This window comes from Gossypium arboreum, chromosome 4, assembly GCF_025698485.1.
Source record: "Gossypium arboreum isolate Shixiya-1 chromosome 4, ASM2569848v2, whole genome shotgun sequence".
Classification (NCBI taxonomy): Eukaryota; Viridiplantae; Streptophyta; class Magnoliopsida; order Malvales; family Malvaceae; genus Gossypium; species Gossypium arboreum.
In genome coordinates this window covers 15495346-15517298 of record NC_069073.1, presented here as the reverse complement: position 1 = coordinate 15517298, position 21953 = coordinate 15495346, and the positions used below count along the sequence as shown (strand labels likewise).

At 32.8% G+C, this 21953-nt stretch overlaps 2 protein-coding genes across 5 annotated transcripts; one reads left to right on the top strand and one right to left on the bottom strand.

The window, feature by feature from the left end:
* The first annotated feature begins 548 nt into the window (after window positions 1–548).
* LOC108459841 (uncharacterized) lies at window positions 549–1399 on the top strand. Its single transcript, XM_017759234.2, has 3 exons — window positions 549–592; window positions 711–1123; window positions 1241–1399. Exons 1-3 carry the CDS (start codon window positions 549–551, stop codon window positions 1255–1257), a joined length of 474 nt encoding a protein of 157 aa, XP_017614723.2. The 3' UTR covers window positions 1258–1399.
* Window positions 1400–2788: 1389 nt separating this feature from the next.
* On the bottom strand, window positions 2789–5275 carry LOC108459856 (uncharacterized). 4 transcript variants are annotated; one of them, XR_008281757.1, is made up of 6 exons: window positions 4729–5275; window positions 4051–4135; window positions 3597–3769; window positions 3378–3477; window positions 3235–3296; window positions 2789–3096 (listed from the first exon to the last, which is right to left on the bottom strand). XR_008281757.1 is itself a non-coding variant. In XM_017759249.2 (6 exons), exons 1-5 carry the CDS (start codon window positions 4882–4884, stop codon window positions 3280–3282), a joined length of 507 nt encoding a protein of 168 aa, XP_017614738.1. In that variant the 5' UTR covers window positions 4885–5275; the 3' UTR covers window positions 2789–3096; window positions 3235–3279. The 4 variants fall into 4 exon arrangements, 3 of the variants coding, with proteins under 3 accessions (XP_017614738.1, XP_052883215.1, XP_052883214.1); XM_017759249.2 differs by having other exon boundaries at window positions 3402–3477; XM_053027255.1 differs by lacking the exon at window positions 4729–5275 and adding an exon at window positions 4235–4353 and having other exon boundaries at window positions 3402–3477.
* Window positions 5276–21953: the final 16678 nt, after the last annotated feature.

The following is a 21953-nucleotide window of genomic DNA, read 5'->3' as shown; positions in this document are numbered from 1 at the left end:
TTTAAAAAGTTTGTTGTTATGTTGTTGATGGATGATTTAAGTGGTATTATGATGAATCAATAAGGCAAAAAAAAGTTAGAACTTCGAGAATCTAGAGTTTCTTACTTTTTATTCTTCTTAATTTATAGAGTTATTTTAGATTTTCGCTGTATGATAAAAAAACTTTAAATGTTTCTTTGAAAAATACCAAATAAATGCTTAGTTATGTCTGTTCAAATAAGCATTATCTCCACAATTTATGCTGTCAATAGGCTCACTAATAGAGAAGATCACTTGATTTCATTGACTGTTTATGTATGGTTTTGTTCAATTCATGAGGCCTTGAAGGATAATATCATGTTGAAACCCTCTAAAGAAATAGTAGATTAAATTGAACCTACACATGAATTATAATGGGATTTCAGTAATGTCAACAATGAGGAAATTCAGGTTCTGGAGAATAGATATGTTAGTAGATTTTGAACCTATTGCATATGCTATGCTGTCAGCTTCTCATGAAAAGATTTCTTTGTGCCCATTTAGGATAAACAAGTGGTGGAATTACAGTAATGGCTTTATCAAGCACTAACCGCCATTGGCTTAAAATAGGCAGGTTATTTCCAAATACATGTTTTTGGAGTTGTAGGTGCTGCAATAAACAAAACACTCTTTCTCTCTAGTGCTGCCCCCACTACAATTTGTGGGGTTTTGACATATATCATTACTCGCTGAAAGAACCCTTTTCTAGTTGCTTGGTTTCACTATAAATTTCCAACTCAGACGAGTGTTTTATGCATCGCAATATCGGAGAATATGAAGTTCATTGGCTGTTTTCTGGTGTTTCTTGCTGTTCTAGGCATTGCCTTGCTTAATGTTGCAGTAGGAGCTGGTGAATGTGGGAGATCATCCCCTGATAGGGAAGCCTGGAAGTTAGCTCCTTGTGCAATGGCTGCACAAGATTCTAACGCTCCAGTTTCCAGCAGTTGCTGCCAACAGGTGAAGAAAATAGGCCAGAATCCGCGATGCCTATGCGCCGTCATGCTTTCCAACACGGCTAAGAGTTCTGGGATCAAGCCGGAAATTGCTATCACTATTCCAAAACGCTGCAACATTGCTGATCGTCCTGTTGGTTACCAGTGTGGAGGTATATATATATATTTCTTTGCAATAAGCATTATTTACAGATTTTCCAAGTTTTAAGTCTCGTTTCCCTTCATTTGCATCACTTAAAACTGGTTTGTTTTTTTTTGGCGTATTGCAGAATACACTTTGCCTTGAGCACGAAGGCTGAAGTCATGGTTCCCAGTTTCGTCGTTTGCTGGATTCTGTGCTTTCCGTTAGCTAGTTCATCTAGCTGATGAATTAACAGTGAAATCTGGCGTTTTGAATGATAAATAAAAGTTTATGTTTATGACTTCAATTATTCTCTTATTGCTCAATTCTCAAAAGCTTTTGGAAAGACACTTAGCTTATATGGCTCCCCTATACATGTACCTGAACTATGGAAACTAATATTTAATCAGATGACTTCAAATGGAGATTAATTCTACTAAATGACTTACAATATCCCTTTTTAAGTAATTGGATAGGTGAAGATTTAGATAATAAGTGGAAGTGTTGGATATGAACATGTTCAAAATTTTAATTTTTTCATGTGGGTTTTAATAGATTATATTCTCATATCCATGTTTGAATATGCATTGTATCAAATACAGACTCAAAGGAAAAAAAAAAAAAAAGAAGAAGAAAGTTGAAGGAACAAATCATTCCAACATGGTTCAATAAGTTTGTGATTTGTTTTATCCTGTACAAGATGCTAAAACGCATCTAATCTTGAAAGTGAAGATCAAGTCGAGAGGGAGGTACAGAATATATATCATCTTTCTAACTGGTATCATTGATATTGCAATTAATAATTCATTATTGATATAGTAATGATCAAACTGACCAAAAAGTCATAAATGTTGAGGTTAAAAAGTTATTTTATTTTTAATATTGTTAACTTTAACGGTAAAATTAGATAAAGAGACTAAGATTTTAAATAAAAAAATATAGTAACTTATTATATCAAAATTAAAATATAAGAACTAAATTTAAAATTTTAGAAGAGTTTTGCGACATTTGGCATATTTAAACCTTTACAGTATTATAACTACCCACATATATATATTTCTTTATATAGGATAAATCTCAAAATTATATATGAGCTTTAATTCAACTTGCAATTTGATACATAACTTTAGTTCAATGCAATTATACACATGAAACTTTGATTGTGATTCAAATGTACATAACACTTTAATTTTGATTCAATTATAAACCTTTAAAGAAATAAATATATCAATTTATTTTTATATTGGATAAATATAATTATTTACATATGTAATATATAAAAATAAAATGATATTAAACCGTAACTATGTTAATAATTTGTATGAATTAAATCAAATCAAAATTTCATGTATAAAATTTTAAATTAAACTAAAATTCATTTGTTGTTTTGAGATTTATCTCATATATTTAATTTTCTCTTTTTAAATTATAAATACTTACTTAAAAAGTATTCCTCTATAGGTAATTATTTGATACATATGTTGTGGAAAAATTTTATTCCACAATTAGGTAGATTTTGTCACATGTTTTTTAAAAAATTAAACGCAAGTTAAAGACACGTGTCAAAATCTCAACTCCACTTGTGAAGTTTAAATTTTATAATATTAGTCTACTAAATATTTTAAAATATATAAAAATTATTTTGAACTTTTAAATTTAATATTACAGGTATTTATTTAATTTTTAAAATTAAATATTTTAGAAAGATATTTTAGTCCATAGTTAAAATGGAGTTCATAGAAAATAGATAGATTATATATATATTGAAAAGAAATAAAATACAAGATTTCACAAACTGACTGCTATAAATACATAAGCTTACAGGATGAGACTTGTTCAAGTGGGAGAGTTGAGACAAAAAGAACCTAATATTCTTCCATTATGTCCTAAGCTAAATATATATATATATATGTATATATGGTTCTACTGCAATGCTAGGCTATATCTACCAGCTTATTGTCCATAGCAGTAATAAGATTTTGATCATACAACCAGCCCTACTTCCTGCAAAATAAATCCATTTACATCATTCCAATCAGTTGGATTCAAAGGAAAATTCAAAGCAGACTCATTCATGTACTACATGAAGTAATATTATGCCAGCAGAGTATTATATATATATATATATACATACATACACACCTTACAGTTTTGGATAGGAAACTTGGATTATTTAGGATTAAGATGTTAGTAATAAAGTGAGCCTGCACCAAACAAAATATGAATTGTTTAAAGATTATCCAATTACTTGTATGGGAAGTGAAGAGTAATTATTCATTTATCACCATAAAGCTAATGCTTCTTCATACCCTGCCACCAATTTCCTCTTGAAGCACCATGAGAATTGTTTCCATTGGGATCATCATCTCCCCCATCTTTTTGAAACTGTCAAGACAGATGATACAAGAAAATGAGAAATCCCTCCTAATTATCAATTTAAAATGTACAGAAATCCCTCCTAATACACCTTAAGGAATATTGTAATGCGTATGTTATATACTTACATAGGGGGGAGACTCAGTGGTTTTCTTCCTTGGAGAATAGTTTTCTTGGCCTCCATAGTAAATAGATGAGCTGAGATAGCTAGGTTCCACTGTTTCATTGTGATAAACGGATGAACTCTTGTCTTTATTCCTTGTGCTGCTGCTTTGTCCCTTGCTATAATCAGTGTTATGATCTGAAACAAAACATGCATGAGCAACATTCTCATCTCTCATGTTTGTTTCTTGCTTGATAATAAACCAAACTTAACATTCTCATTAAGACCCCACATAAAGTTTTACTATAACAAACATAATTAATCTACATGTTTAATTTTTTTATATATCATATCCTCATATTCAGATACGTGTCAAGTACACACACATATATATATCCAAATATGTCGAACAGAAGAAAACTACGAGAAAAATGCAAGGAGAAACGCTAAAAATTAATACAAGAAGGCAACAAAAAAACCTGTTCCATATCTGGCATGATGGGGCAAACCCTGAGTATTCCATGAACCTCTAATTCCGGAGTGAGTTGAGTCCCTCCCCAGCACCTGAAATCAGAAAAGAGAACAATATTTAGACGTATTCACCATTAAAAACCTATAAAAATTAGAACAAAAATGGATAACCACAATTAAAACAAGCCATACATAGCCAGAGGTCACCAATAATTCCATTAATGCACAGTCCAAAGCCAACTTTTCGCCCACCACTAGCTAGCATTGGAATATACATATTAACTTTGCAAATTTAAGATGTTACAAAGAAAAATTGACCGGTAAACCCCACTAGCTAGCATCTATCCACTAAGTGAATATATCCAAGCACATGATGTACAGAATTTTAGTGTATTATATAAAGCATCTCTTTGCATCTTTTTTAAAGAATCATTCACTTGGAATATATAAATCCATAATGTTAGAAAAAGAAATATACAAACTCTAAATACAATTAAGCCAGGTTTATCCTAAATATATCAACTTCTCAGTTACTTCCAATCAAAGTATATTATCCCCCAGTATCAAAATTTCACACATCTGCAAGTAAATAGCTAACTAATGAGTAAAATGGTATTTCATTTTTCGTCAAAATCAAGAAAGCTGTATCATTTTATGGATAGAAAATGAAGAGCAAAAGGGTTTACCACTGATGGAGGGGGAAAAATAGTTCCAAAAAGCCCAGTTGTGGTAGTTGATGAAGAAGAAGAGTCCTTTGGACCAAAGAGATGATCCAAAGAAACAGACGATGAAGATGATGATGATGATGATGAAGAGCCACTCACTTGCCTTTTGTTTTCCATACCAGAAAAATAAGTGAACTTTTTTTTTTTTTCCTTTTTGGGGTTTAAAAAAATATCTTTCTTTGTCAACCAACGAACAAAACTACTCTTTGAGATATATATAAATATATATATCTTAAAACAAGAAACGACCCTCAAAGAACGAGACCGAACAAAAAACACAAAGACAAAAAGGTTGCTGGCAATGTCGGGCCAGTGGATAAGATTTTCTTTTTTCTCAGAAAACAAAAGAAACAAACCAAAGAGATAAAAGTAAAGAAGAGTGCAAGAGAGGTAGGAAGGAGGTAACAGAAGGAAAGCAAAAGAGAGGGAGAGAGAAAGCTGAGAAACACGTGAAGAGTTTGCAGTGCAGATGTAGAGATATGTTTGTTGGTTGGCAAAGGATCCAAGCCTATTTATAAGCCCAAGAAAAGGGGTTTTTCACAGTTTGAGCTCCTTTTGTTCAACCCCATTTTGAAGATCGAAAGAGAATTAGACAAATGGAATTTTTACTAAAGCCTAGAAAAAGAAAACCCACGTGAATTCCTTCATTTTTTATGTCTGGTTTTTTGACAAATGGCTATGCATGTATCATTCAAATACCAAACACAAGTTGGACATTTCATTTGATTCAATTCCAACCCTTGTTTGCCACGTGTCTCCTTGGGTACTTCTTTTATTTTTTTATTGTTAATAAAGAACATGAGTCATCTCTACATAATTATTTCTTTTATAAAATTATTAGATATAATATAAATTGTTTGCTCCTTTTTGGTATGGTTTGATTTTATGTCAAGTCTCCATACTGTGTTTTCTCTTGTTATTTCCCTTAAGCTATCTAATGTTTTTAAGATCTTTACTATTTTTTTTGTACTAATGTCATAATTAATTATATATTCTCCTTTGAACAAAAAAAAATTGTATTATATTAATAGTTTATATTGTTGAGGGGATGTGGAGCTTGCTTCGAGAAAAATCTGTGAAGTGGGGAGTCAATAGACCTCTCAACAAGTTGGTTTAGACCTGACGCATCTATGCTCGGTTTTATTTAGGTTTTGTCTCCTGACTTTACTAAGAACCTAGGGTTCATGGAGTAAGAGTGCCTTCATCCACTGAAAAAATGTTAACATTTGCTCTTGATGAGATTTGAGCCCATATCCTTATATGACAATTGTAGATAAGGAAGGTACCACTTTATCTACAACACTTTGTAAACTTCTTTTAAAATAAGCCTGACCTCTCCGCAATAATGATCATTAAGAATATATGATTAATTTTTAAATATAATTCTTAAATTACCCTCAATCTTTATATGGAGGATATTAATAATATATGTAATAAATATATTTATAAAAATGAGGTATAAAACAATTGAGTCTTTGGCTGAAATGATAAACCAAATATGTTAAAAATATAGTGTCTTAAGTCAAATCCTAGGTGTATAATATTTATATAAAAGATATAAAAATAAAAACATAATTAAATAATATAATTTATTTTATAAAGTAATTATATTTTATTCATTATTAATTGAGTTAATTCTCGATTAACTCATAACAACAACTCAATTACAGGCTTAATATATAGTAGTACAAGTTGTATAAATCATCTTTATTAAATTCAAATGAATCCCACTTCAAATATTGTTTTGTTATACAATTTTATGGAAGAGAAAAGAGGACATATATAGCCGAAATTTAATTTGTGTTCCTAAAAGAACTTATATCTCAAAATTTATCTTGTAAATTATTTATCATATATAAAATATATTTTTAGTTATGATTTTTATCAAATGTTATGGATAAAGTATACATATAATATGAATAAAGTATACATATAATATTTAATCAATCACTCAATTACCCAATTGTAAAAATTATTAACTTAAGCATTAACATTATAAACATAAAAATTTAGGCACCCAATCGCTGGAGACCAATAATTATGTGATGTAGTATTATTATGGTGGATGATAGGTTGTATTACCATGCATTTCAACCTACCAAATAGTATTCTTCACATGGTATTATAAATTTGAAATTAAAAGAAGATAAATTAAAATATTTACCTTTTAAATTTTCAAAAAGTTTTATTTTAATTAGAAAAGTTATAATTTCATCACTAAATTTTATATACTTTTTAAATATGTTATACAATTATAATAAAATATGTAATAACCCGATTCGGATTCTACTTGATGACCTAACCCAAAAATTCATGGATAACTCATGGTTTAAATAACTCCAAGATGCTCCATTTGAGGGGATTCCAGACAGAATTGGATTATCTTTTTCTTCTCTACTTCTTTATAAAAACACCGACTATCTCATTCTCCACTTCTGCTTACACGATGTATCAACAATTTGTGTGGTGAGTATAGAATGAAAACGTGACCTTCATATTACAGAGGTACCTTCAATCCAAAATCTCTCAATTGGTGGGTTCTACACCTTATAAAACCTTGGTTCAGTTGGATTTGAAGACAACTTGTCAAGCTTGTTAGAAATTTTCCAAAACCCATCACTATTCGATATCTGGCATCATCACCCTTCATTGTCATTAAGGGTTACCATTGAACTTGTCATTAGTTTCTGCATGCAACTAAATTGAACCGTCAGACACTGGACTCACATCATTTCCCAAATAAGTCTTACTTTCTCTTTTTATATGTAATAATGAAATGCTACAATTTTGTGAATTTACAGAATTAATCACATGAGCAGTCCTACAGAGGTTCTATTTTATTAAATTTGTTATCTTGTCATGTAGTGTAGTTAAAAGAAAATGATTTTTTTTTTAGAAAAAGAAATTCCCCAGAAAATCAATTTATGTGGTTTGTGGTGTGAAAATCAAAGGGATGATGAAAACAAAGTCTAGGTATTTTCTGTTTGTTGGAGTAGGAGAAGAAATGTCATATTAAAGGGAAAAAAATGAACTTTGAGAGAAATTGGTTGCCTATCATCCCAGATTAGGAAAAAAATTGGGTTTTGTTTTGTATTGTATTGTTTGCCCAAATTATTGTTGCAAGTTCTTTGTTACTACTGTTATTATTTCATTTTTCTCTTTCCATCAAAACTCTGATTTGTAGAATCTAAGATTTGCCACTCTGGTATCATTGATAATGCTTATATTTTTCTAATCCTTTGATGGCCACATGCTATCACCGTCACTATTGCTAATGTCATTTTGGTAATTGGTTTTGCTGTATGAAGTGTAATTGAAGTCATGGGGGTTTAGTTAGAATAAAATAAGACTATTTTGGTTATTTCTTACTAAAGTTGCATAAACTGTTTGTGAAGGAATTGGCTAATAGATCTATCATGATAAGAATTTCATAGCCAGAACCTATATGCTATTCATACAGGGTGGGTTTCAAAATTAAGGTTATTTTTTAGTGTTACAAAATTACTGAGATTTTGATTTCTACAATTTTGATTTGTTCTATGCCATTTTTACGTATTTTATTCATGTTCTTACTATGTTGTATAACTACTTCATTTAACAAGAACTTCAGCTTTGGTGATTGTTTTGGTTTTTGTTACATTTATGGGTCCTATATTTTCTCATCTCATCTTTATGATGTATTTGTAATATCCGGTGTTCCTAGGTCAATTAGATATGGAATTTGGAACGCAAGCATTTCAACAACGCTCGCTGTCAATGAAATTATGGCCACCTAGTCATGGTACAAGGCTGATGCTTGTAGAGCAGATAACGAAGAACCTTACAACCCAATCCATTTTCTCTAGAAAGTATGGCCTATTAAGTAATGAAGAGGCTGAGGAGGATGCTAAGTTAATGAAGAGGCTGAGGAGGATGCTAAGTTTGATTAATGCACCAATACGTGAAGAACTTTCTTATTCCATATTATCTTAGATTCGACATGTCGTTGAATTTTACATTTTCTGTTTATAGTATAATAGGTCAAAATTTCTAAAACTTATAAGCTAACTAGGTAGTAATATTACTTTTGCAGTCATCTCTTATTTTGGTTTACTGCTATTAGAGTCAAGCAACCATAACTTTTTGTTATCAAATTATCTAGAAAATTAAATTATCTAGAATCAAGACAGGTACTGGTTTTTTTATAAAATTGTTGTTATCAAGCTAGATTATGTGTCCATTACACAAGAGGTAAAAATCAGAAACTTATATCTGTGCTAGAAAATACTAGTTAGTTTATAGTTATGTGAGTGAATGCATGAATCATGAATGAAAGAAATTTCCCTTGGTGTTGTTCGTGGATATTGTATATTTATCCCTTTGGAAACTCTATGGATTTAGTTCTCCTTTCATTTATGTTTAAAATTTTATTTAATTGGGGATTTTTTATTTTTTTTATTTTTTTAAATGTGCTTAAGTTCCTCTTAAAGGAGGTAAATTTCTATTTACTTGTTTTCTCTTGATTTGAAAGAGAAGTTTGTCATGCTGAAAGTGGTTTATATTGTTTTTATTTGTTATTCTTTCATTTGTTCCTTGTTCTTGACTTGAAGGATGGTAGAATGGCAGATCTAGACATTTTCTTGCAATAAAATAAATATTTTACATTTATATGAATTCATAATAATAGAATACTAGCATCACATCAATAGGTTGTGATTCAAATTTTGCAATTATATGATTTATGTTCCTTCAATAATTAGTCTCCATAGTGCTAGTTATACCAAATAAATCAGAAACATCATGGAATGATATATATTGAAATTTTGTTCATAATCCTGCATTTCAAAGGAATGGAAATTTTCCCATCTGAGTTGTTAATTGATTTTGCTTTTGCCATTGTTATGTTCTTGTCAAATTTTTGGATGTTGTGCATACTTCTATTCTTTGAAATTTGGTGCTACTTTCAGGCCTGTTATTGATTTTAATGAGATTGCAAAACACTTCATTGACTGTATGTATGTTCATTTGTACAACACCAATTTGAGGGTAAGAGTTGAAGCTCTAGTTTGCAAAATGACACTTTCAGCTTGTTTGAATGTAAATATTTATATTTTTAATGTTAAGAACTATTTCTTTTATCCCAACTTTGTGTGTAGGGTGGCATGACCACTCAGCCTCAGGTGGCAAATTCAAATTTTGGTAACCAAACAAAGGGCTATGGTTATCAAGCTAACCTAACAAACTAGTTTTTTGGCCAGTATAACACTATCGAATAATAGATCCATGGTGTTAGTTCAAGGGTCTTACAATACTCGCGACGACCAGCATGCCTCATTTCATGTTTTTACACACTTAGAAGTTGTTAGAAAAATTACATTTTATGAGAACTTTGAGGTATATTCTCAATAGGTAAAGTTGGAGAGTTGAATCATAATTTTATGGTTTCATATTGTACTCCATGATACCTTTGCAACGGTATATATGCTCAAAATGGTTGAGTGGTGAATGAGAAATTGATGCTCAAAGTAAGCTACTTAGAAATATTGTTGAGGAAAAGTAAAGGCTTAGATCCCACATTGGTTAAATACCAAGCGCGAGATGTGCATATATATGTGAACCCTCTTGAAAGGTAATTGAATGACTAAGCTTGTAACCTTGCCTCGCACACAAGGGGGTGCAAGTCTAAACCCGATGGGATTTGGGTGCAGTGACGCAAAATGTCCGGATCGATTGGACCTAAACATAATTTGCTTATATATGGACAGAATCTGATTGCAATAAATTTGATTTAATTTTAAATTAAATCAAATTGATTTTTTCACTCCTTAATGATAGATTTTGTGGTTATTTCTAAATTTTCCACCATCCTAAATGCCTATAAAAGGCTGTGTATTCTGTAGAATTTTATACACTCACACTCTCTTTCTGAAACTCTTCTACTCTTAAAACTATTCCTTTTCTTCTCCGTATTTTTCAAACGTTCTAGTGATAGAAAAAGACAATGTTCGTTCGTTGATCGTTGTCGAGGTACTTCTACTTTGATCACTGTTGTTGTATCCTGGGAGACATTCGATCAATGTTTCTCTAAGTACTGTAGGAGCGACCGAATCTATCTTAAGAAAATTGTGTCTTATAGGCCTCAACGTATCGTAAAATCTCTATTCTTCTTTATTTTAATTTTTTATTGGGGTATTGTTTGATTTTTGTATTTGACAAATTAATTATAAATCATTCTATTTGTATTTTATTTTATATATGTTTATTTATAATTAATTATATGTTCGCTAATGTGTTATTGTCCAACAGAAGTTTGGTTGCATTTGACTATTTGCAGTTTGGGTGATTTGTTTTGATCAATATTCTGAGGGTTATAAACATAAATTTCAATTATGTTTTTAGTGCATTAGAGATTAGGGTACATTCTGATGTCATGGCTCGAGAACTAAATGTGTCATATGATAAAATCAGGAAATATTTAGAGTTTCTTGTATTTGAGGGTCTTGTTTACATACCGTTGATGATCACTACAAATTTACAAATTCTTGAAGTATGTCTAGGTGGCTCAATTATTTGAATGTTATTTGAGATTGTAGAGTAGTATATGAGAAAGTAGTCTTGTTCAACTATATAAGTTTGCTCAACATTCATACTGCGACCTTCAATATAAAGGCTCGCTGATTTAAAATCGCAACCTCCGAAATAGCTCGCTAACCTATGTTCTGAACTGATGATTAAAGGTTAGCAGAGTTAAGCTCGTAACCTCCAATTATTTGAGTTAGCTGAGTTAAGCTCGTAACTCTGAAACAACTTGCAGACCTACGCTCCTAGTTGATGATTAAAGGTTAGCTGAGTTAAGCTTGAAACCTCAAATTATTTGAGTTAGCCGAGTTAAGCTTGCAACTCTGAAACATCTCGCGGACCTACATTCCCAACTAATGATTAAAGGTTAGTTGAATTAAGCTCATAACTTCTAGTTATTTGAGTTAGCTAAGTTAAGCTCACAACCTAAGTTCTTTTGAGTTAGCTGATTTAGGATCGCAACTCCCAAACAGCTCACTAATTTAAATTTTCTTTGAGTCCGTTAATTTACATACAAATTCTTTTTTACGGGAAATATAGTTCACAGTATTCTGCAAATACAATTTTTTACTTCTGTGTCACATTATCAAACAACAAAACTTGTTCAATAAAGCTTCAAGTTAAAACCTATATGGTAAGCCTCAAATTACACACACTTCATAAATGTTAGATTGTCTGTGAAGAGTCACTTTATAACTCTTCTTTGACTAGGTGGGGACAAATTGTTATACAATTATAATAAAATATGTAATAACCCGACCCGGATCCAACCCGAAAACCCATTGTTTAAATAACCCTAAAATGCTCCATTTAAGGGGATTCTAGACAGGATTGGATTATCTTTTTCCTCTCTACTTCTTCACAAAACACCGACCACCTCCTTCTTCACTTTTGCTAACACCATGTATCAACAAAACATATTTTAATTAATATTTAATTTTCATTAGTCTATTGAGTCTTAACTCGATTGGTATGAGTATTGTTGTCAATGCAGGAGGACGGGGATGTGAGTGCGCTAAAGCGCATTATTCTCTTATTTATGGGTTTGAGAAGGGCTATAGGTAGTTCTAAACATTGTGTCAAAAAGATTAATTTATAAGAATTTAAATTGAGATTATTAAAAAAATTCATTATCAATAATTTATTGTCTACATGACTTCGCAACAATTTAATCGATAACATTTTTTAAAATTCATACTATAAAAACTATAAACATTTTTCAAATTTATTAAAATAAGTTATTTCTTATATTTATTATAGTTATTAAAATATGTTTAGATAATACTTTCCTTTTAAAATTATGTTCAGATAATACTTAAATAAACATTAATTATTATAAAATTAAGAATAAGCTTTTAATATTTTATTTACAAATTTTTTTGAAGATAATACTTGATATTCCATTAAAAAGATTAAGTGGCTCAAAAAGACTGACACATAAAATAGGAAACGACATAAAGGAAACATAGTCGATAGAAAACAATTAAACCCACTACAGAAGCACACTAACCAAAATAACAAAAACAAACAAAAAACCAATAGACACAAAAAACAACCACCAAATCAAAACCATCAGCAGAGAAACCCACTAAGAATACCGACCAATTCTTTCCGACGAATAGAACCCCTTCATATTCTCAAAAAAGAAACAGAAAGAGACGACTTTGAAACCCAGCACAAGAGATCCAACGAACCTTCTCCAATCTTCAAAGCCCACAACCAGCTTAGCACCTATGATACCTCGTAGATCGATCCATCCCGGCCAACACTGCAACTGAATTTGGTGCCTCCTCAACCCAGAAACATGGTGAGATCCGATGACGACCATCCATCGCCAATGCATGTGTCGCCCAATTAGTATCTCTAGGAACAAACTGGTACGCCACTGCCTCAAAAAACCTCTATAAAAGCCAAATATTCTGTGAAATTGGGCTTAAAATAGATCTATCCACTATGTTTGAGTTTAGCTTTTTAATAACAGTAAGAGAGTCACATTCCAGGATGATATTTCTGAAACCCATATCCAACGCAAAGTAAAGAGCCCTTTCACACGCTCTCGCCTCAGCTACAAAAGCATCTGCCACATCCGCTATCGGGTAAGTATAAGCACCCAATATCTTTCCTTCCTCATCCCTAGCTAACACTGCTGCAATAGAAATCTTAGTGTTGTCCATAAACGATGCGTCAAAATTTAGCTTAATAAACCCAGATGTAGGTGGCCGCCACAAAACGTTCCTTGGTATATCAGGAAAAAAAACTTTGAACTCTACTGGTATTGAAATCCTGGGCATAACTTTGAACAAATCCCACAATCTCATGTACGTCAAAATTGAGACCTTTATTTACCAACCTATTCCTCTTAAACCAAAGGGCCCACAAAGAAATAGTTATAAGTTTCTTAAATTTCATATCAAATGCAAGAAAGAAACTTATGAATTGTGTTCTTCCATCTGAGGGACCTATACTGTTATCAAAAGAGAGGTGCAGAGAAAGCCAGAGTTGATGCAAGACACTATAAGACCGTAATAGATGATGCATTTCCTCCAGGGCCTCCTTACACAAAGGACAGACATTATCAACTCGCAGTCTCCTTTTGGCCAAATTGGAGAAATGAGGCACATAGTCCTTTAGAGTATGCCATAGATGAATTTTAATCTTAGTAGCAATTTGAAGGTCCCAAATAGATATATAGAGTTTTTTTCCGTTATTGTTTGTACTCAAATTACTGTCTGTATGCTGGGTCACTTTTGTAAGTAACGCTCGATATCCACTCTTCATCGAGTACTCCCCTGAAGCATCATGGCACCAAACAAGCAAATCAGAAATACTACACCCAGCGAGAGGAATGTTAAGAATTCGTCGAGCATGAACTTCATCGCATATCTTAAAAATCACCTCCTTTTTCCAGGTACCAGAATTCGCATTAATCAATTGATCAACAGTAGACCAACGAGTATCCATATTTGTTACTAATAGTCTGCCATTTCCAGGACTAGGGAGCCAGGGATCATTCCAGATATTTACCTTCGTACCATTGCCAAATCTCCACAGGAGTCCATCATCAAACATGTCCTGAGCACAGCAGATACTCCTCCATATAAAAGAAGGATAAGAACCAATTTTAGCTGATAGTATATTAGTAAAAGGATAATATCGGGACTTAAAGACTTTCGAGAGAAGGTAGTCGAGCTGGGTTAAAAGCCTCCAGACTTGCTTAGCTAAAAAGGCTTTATTGAACAAATAGAGGTCCAGAAAACCCACCCCACCATTAACTTTCGGCAAACAGAGCGCACTCCAAGTGCCCCAATGGATTCTTTTGGTAGTTTTACTATTTGCCCACCAAAACTTGTTCAATATACCTTCAAGTTAATAACATAACTTTTTTGGTAATGCAAAACATTGCATCACATAAATCAGAATTACTTAAACAACAGCCTTAATAAATATTTCTTTACCGCCCATCGATAAATATCGAATCTTTCAACCCTCAATTCTCCTGCGAAATCTGTCAACGAAATTAGCAAAAGCCCATTTTTTCTTCCTCCCAATCATCATAGGCAAGCCCAAATATTTTTCAGGGTTCATTGCTAATCTAACACCCAAAATGCTTGCAATCATATTCCTAACCTTACACCCGACCCATGAGCCAAAATAGATGAGCATCCAAATTAATTCGTTGCCCCGAAGCTATCTCGTATTCCAAAAGAATGTTACGAACAGTGTGAGCACCCTCAACAGAGGCATCACCAAATATGATGCAATCATCAGCAAATAAAAAATGAGTAATTGATAACTTGCCTCTACCAATCAAAGCATCCCTTAACTTATTATTGATTTTAGCCTCATTCAATAAATAAGAGAGACCTTCCGCACAAAGAAGGAAGAGATAGGGACTGAATGGGTCACCTTGACGCAAACCTCTAGATGGTACAAAGCACTCACTGATAAACTCATTTATTCTCACCGTATATGTAACAGAACAAACACAGTGCATAATGAGAACAACCCAATCTTGGTGAAAACCCATCATAGATAACATGCCAGCCAAAAAATCCCATTCAACTCGATCGTATGCTTTGCTAAGATCAAGCTTCAGGGAAAAAGTCTCGTTTTTTCCTTTCTTTTTCATCTTTAAAGAATGCAGTACTTCATAGGCAATTAAAGTGTTGTCCGATATTTGCCTTCCAGGAATAAAAGTACCTTGAGCTTCGTCAATACAAAAACCTAAGTAAGGGCTCATTCAATCCACTAGGACTTTTGCAATGATCTTATAAAGAACATTACATAAGCTTATATGCCGGAATTGCGAAAGATTTTTTGGCTTGTCAACTTTGGGAATAAGAACCAAATGGGTTTTTATTAATTTCCTTCATTTCAATCCTACCATTTAAAACCTCCAAACAAAAGTGTGAAACCTCGTCATTGACAATATGCTAGTACCGTTGATAGAACAGTGCTGGAAAACCATTAATCCCTAGAGCTTTTAGAGGTGTCATCGATTTGACCGCAAGCCAAATTTCTTCCTTTGAGAAAAGTTTAAGAAGATTTTTATTCATGCTGCTTGAGATCTTCTTCTCAACAAGATCAAGCACCCTACCGTCTCCTTCCGAGTCAGAAGCCGTAAAAAGATCTCCAAAATGTTTCAAAACCACCCTGAGCATATCCTGATGGTCGCTAAACTAACTAAAAATTTGACTAAGGTCAGCACACCTATCGAACAGTAGTATAGTTATGGTGAGACCGAAAATATCGTATCCACAAGGACTAAAAGTACTAGTAATTATTATCGTTTTATTATCTAGCCTAAGAATTAAGGGAGGTTTTCAACTAAAACTAATTATTTAATTAACTAAAATTTACGAAAGAGATTAAAACTGGAAAATACTTTTTGGAAAACCGATGAAGAAGACAATACCCAAAGAACAATTCACCTAGACTTTACTTATTACTTCTGAATTAGACAATTTGTTCACTTGACTTAATCTGTAGAAATCCTTGATTTATGTTAATATCTCTCTCGAGACTAAAAACAACTGACTCTAGGTTGATTAATTGAAATCTCTTCCTAATTAGAACCCCTATTGTCGCATTAACTTGATCTATGGATTCTCTTATTAGATTTGACTCTAATACTGCAGATTTATGTCGTCCTATCTCTAAGATTGCATACAACTCCGCTTAATTATGAATGATCTACTCTTAAACAGGGACTTTTCCTCCACTGAATAAGCACATCAGAACCTGAATTAATATCTTGGAATATTAACGCAATGATTAATCTCGCAATTAAAAATAAGAACAAGTATTTATCATATAATTTCAAATAGTAATAAGATTCGTCTTAGGTTTCATCTCCTTTAGGTATTTAGGGAGTTTAGTTCATAATAATGGAAAACATCTCAAGATTTAGAAAACAACAAAACATAAAGAAACCTAAAGAACTCCTCCAAAATTGAATGGAAATCTTTAGTCTTGATTTAGATTCTGCCTTCGAGTTTATTACGATAGTTGTCCTTAGGTATTTTCTGCCTTCTACTCTACGTGCCCCTTTTTTCCTCTTCTAGCATGTTTAAATAGACTTTGGAATGCCCAAAATATCCGAAAATTAGCCTTTTCTGAATAGAATTAAACTTAGGTTTAACAGGGACACGGCTGTGTGCCACGCCCATGTGCAAGTGCTCAAGCCGTGTATAATTCTGACTTGGTTTCTAGTCGACACGGCCATGACACACGGGCATGTGGCCTGCCAGTGTGCCTCATACAAGTGTGTGGTTTACCCGTATAGGAGTTCCTAGGCCGTGTGAAACAATGATTTAGGCCCATTTGGTCCGTTTTTGGCTCGTTTCTTGCTCTTTTCGCTTTCCTATGCTCACCTAAGTATAAAACATGAATTTAAAGGATTAAGAGCATCAAATTCAATGAAATCAATGAAAAATCATCCATAAATATGCGAAGAATGGGGTAAAAATATGTATATATTATGGTTTATCATATCCTCAAAATTAGAAACTCATTGATTAGACTCGTCCTCTAAACCAAAGATCCGGTTACGATTATGACGAGCCACAGCAGCTTTGTGAAAAAAACTAGTGTTCCTGTCACCATTTTGCAGCTAATTCACACGAGCATGCTGTGACCAAAAAACCTCATCTTTATCCACTTCAAAATTTAACCCAAGCTGCACCTCTAGAATTTCAGCCAAAACCTCATCAGTCGGATCTTGAGCAATAAGAGCAGAAAGCCTTTTTTCAAACTTCAAACGGTTCCCTTTTTGTTCATGATATCTTGAACGACTCCATTGTTAAAAATGATGTCCCATATTAATTAACTTCATCGACAAACTGTCATTATAAGTAGCCCATACCTTTCGAACTGCCTCTTCAAAAGAATTATCCAAACACCATTTAGCTTCAAAATGGAATTGGTTTGACTTACAACTTTTGTCATGCCTCAAATTTCCCATGATTTCTACAAGAATCGAGCAGTGATCAGAAAACGAGTGGCTTAGATGTTCCAACGAGAAGCTTGGAAAAAGATCTATCCATTGCAAAGTTGCAACACCCTTGTCCAGTCTTTCCCGAATATTAGTAGACAAAAATCTCCCCCTTTCCTAAGTGAACCATCTGCCATCGAACCCAATATCATAAAACGAGCAATCCTTCAAAACAAATCGAAACTCAGCCATTTGAACTTCTGATCGAAGCCTACCTTTCATTAAAATCTCTAAACACAAGCCAAGGTATTGAAACATCATGCCCCCAAAGATGAATCAAATCCCAAGATCCCTGTCTAGAATGGTCATCAGGATTACCATAAAAACCAGTAAGCCTCCATGTTTTTCCATTTTTAGGGTAGTGAATGTCCGTATCCACATGATAAAGTGAGTAACTTCTAATTGAGACCAAATTATTACCTTTCCAACCCAGGGATAAACCGTCCTTTGAACCAACAGCGCCAATACTGATCCCGTTTCGGAAACCACATTTCAAACACACCATTTTCATTTTTTTCGAATTCAATTTTGTTTCAATAAGACACAAAATAGGGGGATTAATGGCCCTTAATTTGTTACGGAGCCTATTTACAGTCTGAGGTCTCCCCAAACAATGAATATTCCAACTAAATAACTTCATTGCGTCCGACTGCTCTGCTCGGCAGAGCTAGCCGATAATTCGTTAATTTTTTCGTCAGGTAACTGGCCCGATCTTTGTATCAAATTATTCATCATACGTTGACATTTCTTTCCTTCTAAAGCATGTAAAGGGTCATTCTCATCATCTGCTTACAACTCCATAGGCCCCTATCCATCCATCGCCTCATTAAATGCTTGATTTGCCACGTTAGTCCACTTAGGCAATCCTTTATTATGCGTTGATTGACCAGATCTAAAGGGAATGAAATTCGAATTTGGATAAAGTTGAACCAAAGCATCCTTGTGATTATTCCCAAGATCTCTCAAATTGCCTAAATTTCGGCCTTTAAAATCCCTTTCCTTTTCCATCAAGAAACACTCTGTTCCATCTGCTTCCCGAAGCCATCGACTAACAGATGAGACGCTCCTTCTCACAGCCACGCGTAAGGATAGATCCCAAAATGATGTTTGATGGATCAAATCTAGTTCTAACAGGACAAAAACTCTCTCTGTGCCCAAGTTTTCCACAAATAAAGCAGAAAAGACTCAGCTTTTCGTATTGGAAATGAGCATAAAATTTTCAGTCGGTGCCAATCACAATTTTCTTTTTTCACTTTAATGGAAAAGTAACATCTAAACGAACTCTAATGCGCATAAAAGAATGGGAACTTATTGATCGGAAAGACGTATCATACTCTATAAACTGGCCTAGAAAATTCCCAAACTATTTAGCCATTGATTCCGTTATCAAACTCGGAGGGAAATCATGAACTTGAACCCAAAAATCTGATGAATTTAACTGCACAAAAGATGGATTCTCACCTGGCTATAATCTGTGAAGTAAAAGAAGATGATTGTTAAAAAACCATGGTGTTCCCACAACACTCTCTGAATATCCACTTCATGAAAAAATTGGAAAAGAAAATGTCTCTCTCCCAAATCTGAGATGCAAATGCCCCGAATAGGATGCCACAAGTCGGCCATAGTGTTTCTTAGTGAAGGAAAATTCACAATGCTATCAGTTAAACAGCATCCCACCAAACTTAGTTGCAGATTCTAATCTACCACCGCTGCATCCTCCTAGAAGGCCTCTTCTTCCTCGTCCACCAGATTTAAATTTGCCAAGTCGTCCTCCATAGTACCAAGAAAACCAGAGCAAGCCAAAACCACTAACAAAAGCCTGAACTAAGAAAAACTGGGAGAAACAGAATGAAGAAAACAAACAAGAAACATGTTAAGAGACAGGCGAAATCGTGCCAAAAGGCAGACTCATTTTATTTACAAATTTAAAGTAACATTTTAACTTTTCTTTCATTGCAATTCTACCTTTTAAATTGAAAATTTTAATAAATAAATTTAAATATCAAAACTATTAAAATTCATTGAGAATTTGATATCCATTTCATGCAAATAAATTTAAGTACTTACTAAAAACTATATCAATCAATTGAGTTTGTAACATCTCCTTATCGGATCTAATGATCAAGATGGATACGTGATGTCTTATTGATATTTTGTTTGCTTATACAATTTTTTTATACAAAAGCATCAAATTTTCACTTATTAAATCTTTTAGAACAATTTTAAACATTTAAACAACTTTAATACATTTTTAAAGTCATTTAATAAAAATCATAAAAACAAATTCCAACATTTTATAAGGCTCAAATACATTTTAAAAATCATATCAAATCACCCTCTAAGTGTTTGGATATGACAATTACATGAAATGGACTTCCGGTAAATTAAAATACAATCAACACACTTTTACATATGTTAAAACAATCCTGCTGCAATTCAGGTGGCTATTCCCCCCTCTCCTTAAATGACGTTTTGGCAAAAGCACATCTCTTAAGACAATTTGCACTCCATCTGAATAGCTAAATTTCACCATCTAGATGGCCCTGCAACTACCAATCCAAACAACACTTACCAACTGGGGCATAGCCAGAGGGGGGCTGGCATGGGCTCCGACCCCCCTTAAAATGGAAAATTTTATTTTAGGTCCTTGAAATTTTTTAAAACTTTTAAATTAGTAAAGGTAAAATTCCACTTTGGCCCCCCCTAAAATTATAAAAATTTAACTTAATCCTTTACAAATTATAAAAATACAAACTATAAAAAATTAAAATTTCATCCGCCCCCCTTAAAAAAAATTTTTTGCTTCGCCTCTGCTTACCAAAGATACTTCTTTTCTAAAACATTTTCAAAGTTTTAATACAGTTTTAAAATCATTTAATAAAAATATCATAAAAACAAATTCCAACATTTTTCTAGGCTCAAAGACATTTTAAAACTCATATCAAATCACCCCCTAAGTGTTCGGATATGACAATTACATAAAATGGACTTCCAATAAATTAAAATGCAATTAACACACTTTTACATATATTGAAGCAATCCTGATGCAATTTAGGTGGCTATTCCCCCCTCCCGTTCAAATGACGGTTTGACAAAAGCACATCTCTTAAGACAATTTGTCCTCCATCTAGATAGCTAAATTCTGCCATCTAGATGACCTTGCAACTACTAGCCCAAACAACACTAACCAAAGACACTTCATTTCTAAAACATTTTCAAAGCTTTAATACATTTTTAAAATCATTTAATAAAAATATCATAAAAAAAATTCCAACATTTTTTATGGCTCAAAGACATTTTAAAAACCATATCAAATGACCCCCTAAGTGTTTGGATATGACAATTACATAAAGTGGACTTCCGATAAATTAAAATGCAATCAACACAATTTTACATATGTTAAAGCAATCCTGATGTAATTTAGGTGGCTAATCCCCCCTCCCCCTCAAATAACATTTTGGTAAAAACACATCTCTTAAGACAATTTTCCTTCTATATGAATAGTTATACTCTGCCATCTAAATGACCCTACAACTACCAGTCCAAACAACACTAACCAAAGACACTTCATTTCTAAAACATTTTCAAAGCTCATTTAAACTCAAATTCATTCTTAAATCTCAAGAAATCATATCATTACATCCCAATTCATTCTATAATTGTATCAATACTAATTTGAGCATAAATTCATTTTAAAAACATTATTAAATCAAATCAAATCAAATCAACACAAATCATCATTAAGCTTTCTAATTTAATATATAATACACTTAGTCTATACACATGTCATTTTAAAACTCTTCTAACACAAGGAGTGAAAAACTAAATTCTCTAAGTCCTTCAAATCTCGTATGATGATGTGATCGTTTGAAGACGCTCTCTAGTTTCATGCAAAAGATCTTCCATCTAAGCGTTTAAATCACTAATGTGTTAAGCTTGAAGTGTTTGGTAAATTCACTAAAATTTCCTATATTGCCTTTTATAAGTATAATACTTAAATTTAATTACGCCACTTATCAATAAGGATTAAATTTGATTCTTTTTAATTATTCACTTTACCCGTTTAGAGCATTTACCACATATTAGCTTCTTACTCAATGAAGAGTTTTCACTTACTTCATTCAATAATAATTTT

Bases quoted from the DNA above. Each gene is read 5' to 3' on its own strand.
- LOC108459841 (XM_017759234.2), top strand. From the start codon at position 549: ATGGCTTTATCAAGCACTAACCGCCATTGGCTTAAAATAGGCAG. The intron at 593-710 runs GTTATTTCCAAA...CATTACTCGCTG, and splicing joins CATTGGCTTAAAATAGGCAG to AAAGAACCCTTTTCTAGTTG.
- LOC108459856 (XM_053027254.1), bottom strand. From the start codon at position 4,884: ATGGAAAACAAAAGGCAAGTGAGTGGCTCTTCATCATCATCATCATCA. The intron at 4,136-4,728 runs GTAAACCCTTTT...TTCTGATTTCAG, and splicing joins TTTTTCCCCCTCCATCAGTG to GTGCTGGGGAGGGACTCAAC. The intron at 3,478-3,596 runs GTAAGTATATAA...CTGTCTTGACAG, and splicing joins CCACTGAGTCTCCCCCCTAT to TTTCAAAAAGATGGGGGAGA.